Below are 6,982 nucleotides of genomic sequence, written 5' to 3'. Positions count from 1 at the left end.
CCCGGATCTCAGAGGAAGACAGGAAGGGAAACTAATTCCAGATGAGAAAGAGGAGCTGCTCAATGAACCCTTCCCAACTTTGGCCATATGTTTCAGAAAGGAAATACCTTGCTCAGTATGGCTCATTCCCAGCTCAGTGGGGTGTCTCAGCAGGGACCTCAGCCATGCCTGCTTGACCTCCAGGACTCTTGGTGTTAGTCCCTTTTCCCCTGCCTTGTAAATACAGTAGGAGGTAAGGAATTCACCTTGAACCCTGCAGACACAGTTCTCTCAGCTTTATCTTTTTTATTGCTCAACACCAATCAGAAGGCAGAGCCTGGGGAGACAGTGGGTGAGAAGGAGCTGGATAATAGCTTTGCAAAGGGCTTTGGGAAGGTGTAGAGGGAGGAAGGAAGAGTGGAAGATAGACAACTGAATTGTGCCATTTGCCTGCTAGCCCAGAGTTGGTTCCTGTGGATGAAGGCCAATGAATAAGAGACCAGCTTTCACACTGAACCAAGAGACATTTATTTAGTTGTTGGCATCTTGCCTGGTACAATTCCAGCTTCAACTCAAAGAAAGATGGTCAGTTATTGGGAGGGGGGATGCGTGTTAGTCTGCCTCTTGTGGTTGGTAGCGTTTCATGTTTTTCTTTATCCAATGTGAGAACTTTGAGATCTTGGTGCAGGCTCGTGGAGGTGTCCCATTAGCTTTGCCATAGGAGATAATGCCTTGGGCTACATTGTTACACACAAGGGGGCCTCCTGAGTCTCCCTGTAATAGAGAAGGAAGAGGACTGAGTTTGTGATCCTTCTTGCTCTGGCCTCCATGCCAAGTAGGACCCCAAGAGGGTACCCCAAGTGTCTTCTGAGAGATGAGTGATTAATACTGTCTGATGGTAGAAAATCAGAGAACAGAGCAGGTCCCTGCAGGCCATAAGCTGCTAAGTACTGCCCATGATATTGTTACTGGTTCAGGACAGCCTCTATAATCTCCTGATGAAGGTGTGAGATAAATTAGCCCCAGGCCAATGTGTAAGGACCTGATAGCAGGGGGAAGATAGGCCAACTGACCAAAGGTGAGTGCTAGTTCTAGGAAGCCACCTGACTGTAATTGCTTCAGACTGAGGGAACACAGATTCTAAAAGCCTGTGCCCTGATATTGGGCATCATACTATAAACTGCTGCCTCCAGGGGGCAGTATTCACAGAGAACTCTTGGTTTAAGAAGCACAGGTCCATGTGATTTGTGGAATAAAACCCTCCTCTTTACCCAGGGAGAAATCAGTTTGATATGCAAAAGGGTTCCTCATTTGGGTCTCCAGGTTCTGGATTTTCCCCAAACGCCCCTCTTCTCAGAGCCTGGAGAGATAGATGATCAAATCTTACCTTAAAGGAAGAACTTTTCATCTTTGGGTCTCCCACGCAGATCTGACTGACACTGTTGTAGTAACCTTCTAAGTGGGACTCACACATTTGGTCTTCCTGCACAATCAGCTCCACCTCCTGCAGTGTGTTTGAGCATTGGCCCTTTGGGGTCCTCCGTCCCCAACCAGCCACATCACACACCTGTCCTGGCTTTACATGGGACCTGCCCTTGGGTAGCTTGAGGGGCTTCACGGCTGTAGTCAGCTTGGCTTTTCTCTGCAGCTGATGGGAGACAAGCAAGAGAGTTCAGCTGACCAATGGCCTTCTGGATCTAGATTATCATGATGATCAGAAAGGAAAGGAGGGATGGGGAATGTTCTAGAAAGAGAGGCTTATTCTTTAGGAAGGAGATAGAAGCAGCGAGGAGGTATGACTTACCTGTAACAACATGATATCATTGGAGTGATTCCTAGGATTATAGCCTGGGTGGGGGATGGCTTTTTTCACAGGGATGACCTGCTGGGTCTTCTCCCGTTCCTTGATGTTGTGGGCACCGAGGGTGACATTTATGAAGCTGCACAGAGTGCACAGTGTGGTTAGGGGATGGGGAGCAGAGGAGATACAGCCCAAGAAATATTAAGAGTAGGCTACAGAGAGGAGGGCTGGGCTGTGGCTGAGGGAAAATGGAGGAGAGAGGAGTGATTGAACCTCACTGCTTCTTAGCTGTTGAGGTAGACTTCTCGAGCCATTGGTAACTGTACCAGAGTACAATCAATTTTTTTTTGTTTGTCATGGGGCTTGAACTCTGAGCTTGGGCGCTGTCCCTCAGCTCTTCAGTTCAAGGCAAGCACTACCACCTGAGCTAAAGTGCCACTTCCAGTTTTCTAGTGGTTTATTGGAGATAAGAGTTTCACTGCCTATCTTGCCTGAGCTGGATTTGGACCACAATCCTCAGATCTCAGCCTCCTAAGTAGCTAGGATTACAGGCATGAGCCTCCATTGTCCAACTTCACAATCAGTTTAATTTCCACTGTATTACCAACCTAGCTCTAAGTATCACAAGCTTGGCTTCTCAGAGATGTTTCTCTCACCAATTTGCTGCCCTTTCCCAGGAGGTCTGGCTTAGCCCTGTTCCTTATCCTCAAAGAATTCATATTCTGCATATGTATTTCCAGAAGCCCAGGGAGCTTCCTGGAAAGAAGGTAGGTTCTCTAAGGAGCATCTACAGGAGGCCTGGGGTTTTCTCCTATTCCTTACCGCCCTGAACAGTGAGCAGCTGTCATCACGAAGTCCTCTCGGATCAGGAAGCCACCGCACTGCCTCAGAGAATACCCATCGAGGTTTTCAAGGTAGGCCATGTAAGGTCGGGAGTGGGGCTTGGCCTCATGTCCCCCGATGATTTTCCCTGAAGAAAAGTGTGTCTCATTATGTGTACCTCTGAGTTCACCTTGATAGCGCTGTCCTGCATATCATTTGGGAAGCTGAGATGACCTGCAGTTGGGAAGGGGTTAGACAAGAAACTTCACATTCCTCCTCTGGAAAAAGAAAGAAAAGCAAGTCTTGGGCTATAAACACTTTTTCCAGGTATAGCTTCAGTGAGCATAACTTTTTCAATCCCTACGACTCTGTATAAATCTCTTCTCATTTTACTGTCTTCAAGATATTTTCTAAGATCCTCCTGAGTCCTGCACTGTCTAAAATGAAACTTGTTTCCAGTGCCCAAGACTTTAATTTAAATCCAGATGTTGTTATATCCTATTTCTTAGGGAAATAAGATATGTTTGCTGGCTTCTCTGGGGAATGGCTCCACTTAGTGTCCCGATTGGTAGGGCAGTGCTGGTGGTATTCTGAAAAGCAGAGAAGTGGGAGTCAGACACAGTAGGTCCTACTTGGAAGTTAATGGGTCACCAGAGGACTGGGAGGAATAACAGAGGTAGAGAAAAGGATGAGTTGTTTGGGATTGAGCAAAGACAAAAAACAGAAACAAAAACAAAACAGTGGCCAATTCTAGGGTAACAGAGCTCTGCGGTTGCCTGTGAAGCAGTTGCTAAAGAGAGCAATCACCTCATTCCAGACACAGAAGCCACACATAGTGTCTCTTCTCCAGGACATTTCCCTATTTCCTCCTTTCCAAATTCCCACTATACTCTGTCATGCCTTTTAGCTTACTTTCAAGATGATAAGGGTGGGGCTTAGGGAAGACTAAGAGAACAATGTCTCCCATCCCATTCTTGCTGATAGGTCATCCAGTGTCATACTGGGGCTTCTATGGTAGTATTGGAGCTGAGATCCAGAGTGTTTGTAGTAGGTGGATCCATGGTATGCAGAAGAAACAAAAATTTGTGCCTGCTTTGGGATGTGTTTGGTCCTCTAAGATGGGGTGGTCACTCACCTGTCTTTGCTGTGGGGGGCAGACAGAAGGCCAACAGGAACAGGAGAAGCTGCATCCTCCCAGGAAGGCTGCTCAGGCCACAGCTTCTAGAACTGCATCTGGAAATTGCTTACTTTTAACCTCTAGCAGAGGAAGTAGGTGGAGTAGGGTCAGAGACCATGTGATTCATTGTAGAAGGGTTTCTATGAAGTCCACCTACTCCTGGCCCCTCCTTTCTTTGCCTGATGACGTCTTTCTGAGTGGTTGTGTGAGAATCACACAGTGACCACATCGGTACCCACAGCTGAGGATGCAGAGACAGCCACCTGTTCCTGCCCAGGCAGGAATCCAAGAGTATGAGGTGGGGACTGCAGGATGTGGTTTTGACCGGTAGAGGTATAGGAGTTTGAGAAACCCATGTTTTCAATGCTGTGCTTTGAAATCTAGGAGTGTAGTTTCTGTGAGCTCATTGCTAGAGTTGTGTCCATTTTCCTCAGGGAGCTGACAATCTGTTAGGGGTGGTAGAGATGCTAGGAGCCAGAATACAGTTTGGGGAGAGCCATGGTGCATGGGCATTGTGCATTAAACTGTGTCATCATAGCTTCCTCACAAGGGAGTTAAATTGTTTTATTCTTATGTACAGAGGGGTTACAGTTAGATGAGTTAGGTATAGAGCACATTTACTTTTGGACAATGTCACTCCTTCCCTCACTCTCTCTCACCAGGGAAGTTTAAACATCTCTGATTTACAAATGCTTATGATGATGGAGTCCACCTCTCTTTTCAATGCTTTTACCAAAAATTTTATACTTGAACTTTATTGAACAGAATTAACAAATTTTTTGCTGACTTCTAAAAGTTCAATCTAGTGACTAACATAAGTTTGGGCACTTCTACATCTTTAGGAAGGCTGGAGTCAGACTCACTCAAACTACTTGAAGTAGTTTGGAGAAGGCTGAATCTCCAAAAGAAAATGGGGTTACTAATATGATGCATTGTGTCATGAGAAAGTAGGCCATGCAGCTAAAATTCAGTAATTGTCCTTTTAGTATTTTCTATATTCTGTTCAGAGAGCCACACACAAAATAAGCATTTCTAAACAACTGTGCTGATGCTCTTAGTGTAATGGAAGTGAAGGATTGTGTTCAATTCTGTTAAATGAACAACTAAACACAATTGACCCTAAAAGCATGGGTCCTTCTCCCCAGATGTATGCTGTTGAAAAGTCCATGTATAATTTCCAAAATTTATGTATGAATAGCTTGAAGTTGCCTATATTTATCTGTAATATATACCATGGATTGGCACATATTTTATAAATATTATATGAGATCCCTTCTCTTTCCATATGTAATTGCTGCAGTAAGCATGGAGTACATGGAGAAGATCAATGTCAAATGACACTTTGAAAAGATGCTTGAAACACTTGAACTCACTGCAATACATGTGTCTAGGAAGTTATTAAATAGTCTTAGATGTACTACAGTTAATTTATACAATTATCACTTAATCTAAACATAAGATTGTGACCCATTTTAAAAATTGAGGTGAAATTCACATCAGATGCAATTAACTATTACAAAGTGTATAATTTGGTGATATTTAGTGCATTCAAAATGTGTAATCACTCTGTAGGTGGTGCTACATTCTGTAATGTTCCACTCAAGAGACAGAGGTAAGAGGATCCTAAGTTTGAAATCAGCTTATGCTAAATAGTAACTCTATCTCATATTTAAAAAATATACAGACACTACCTCTTTATAATTTCTGATTGTTTTCCTCTCCCCAGAACACAATGAAATTATTTAATAATCAGGAAATAAATCATATAACCATCACAATAGATGCAAAAATACCACTGGGAAAAAATCAACATCTTTTTATGATAAAATTTCTGACAATTCAATTTAGTATTAGAATGCCTACCGAGAGCAATAAGACAAGATGCAAACACAGAGGGGATCCAAATAAGGAAAGATGAAGTAAAACTCTTCCTCTATGCAGATGACACGATCTTGTATTCAAAGAACCCCATAGATTCCACTCCAAAGTTACTCAAGCTGATCTGACACTTTGGCAAAATAACAGGGCACAAATTAACCCCAAAAATCAATGGCTAGGTCTGGGAAGGTCGCTCAGTGGTAGGGTGCTTGCCTAGCATGCATGAGGCCCTGGGTTCGATTAACCAGCACCACACAAGCAAAAAGAAAAAAGCTGGAAGTGGTGCTGTGGCTCAAGTGGTAGAGTGCTAGCCTTGAGTTGAAGAGGTGAGGGATAGCACCCAGGCCCAGAGTTCAGGCCCCACGACTGGAACTCCCCCCCCAAAAAAAATCAGTGACTATTCTGTTGATAAGAACGAGACGAGTGCAGCTGAAATCAGCATTTTATAATAGCCCCACACAAAATGAAATACCTAGGAGTCAACTAAAGAAGTGAAGGATTTTTATTTTGGAAACTTTAATAACTGAAAAAGGAAATCAAAGCAGAACTGAGGAAGTGGAAAAACCTCCCATGCTCCTGGATTGGGAAGATTAACATTGTGAAAATGGCAGTATTGCCAAAGGCTTTCTCCAAATTCAATATGATACCTATCAATACCCCAACTTCATTCTTCAATGAAATAGAAAAAGAAATCCAAAAGTTCATATGGAACAATAAAAGACCCCTATTAGCAAAACAATTCTTAGCAGAACTAACAGTGCTGGAGGAATATCAATAACAAATCTCAAACTCTAGAATAAAGCCATAGTAATCAAAACAGCTTTGTGCTGGCATACGAACAGAGCCTAGCACCAATGGAATAGAACTGAAGAATCAGAAATGATCCAACAGTGCTACAGACATGTAATCTTTAAGGAGCTAAAAAAATAGAATTGAAGAAAGACAGCCTCTTCGGTAAATGGTGTTGGCAAAGTTGCTTAAACACGTGCAGAAGACTAAAACTAGATCCTTATATATCACCCTGCATCAGAATCAAGTCCAAATGGATCAAAGACCCCAAAGTCACAGCAGACACACTGAAACTATTACATAAAGGAATAAGAGAAACACTAGGGCTTCTAGGCAGAGGTTGAAACAATTTTTAATATTATTTATTGTGAAAATACCATACAGAGGGATTACAATGACAAGAGCAAGGTAAAGCGTACATTTCTTTTTTTAAAATTTAACTTAATTTTATTTGTGAACATACTGTACAGAGGGGTTACAATTGCATGGGCAGGATAATGCGTACATTTCTTACCAAGCATTGCAGCCTCCTCCTT

The 6,982-nt window shown here is 43.0% G+C and overlaps 1 protein-coding gene across 1 annotated transcript; it reads right to left on the bottom strand.

Moving 5' to 3' along the window:
* Positions 1 to 559: 559 nt before the first annotated feature.
* On the bottom strand, positions 560 to 3,821 carry LOC105992478 (granzyme B-like). Its single transcript, XM_013025342.1, has 5 exons — positions 3,738 to 3,821; positions 2,603 to 2,750; positions 1,784 to 1,919; positions 1,367 to 1,627; positions 560 to 753 (listed from the first exon to the last, which is right to left on the bottom strand). The coding sequence occupies exons 1-5, from the start codon at positions 3,790 to 3,792 to the stop codon at positions 592 to 594; spliced, it is 762 nt and encodes a 253-aa protein (XP_012880796.1). The 5' UTR covers positions 3,793 to 3,821; the 3' UTR covers positions 560 to 591.
* Between the last annotated feature and the right edge of the window lie 3,161 nt (positions 3,822 to 6,982).

Source organism: Dipodomys ordii, unplaced genomic scaffold (genome assembly GCF_000151885.1).
Source record: "Dipodomys ordii isolate 6190 unplaced genomic scaffold, Dord_2.0 Scaffold84, whole genome shotgun sequence".
Lineage (NCBI taxonomy): Eukaryota > Metazoa > Chordata > Mammalia > Rodentia > Heteromyidae > Dipodomys > Dipodomys ordii.
This window is presented reverse-complemented; position numbering and strand designations above follow the sequence as displayed.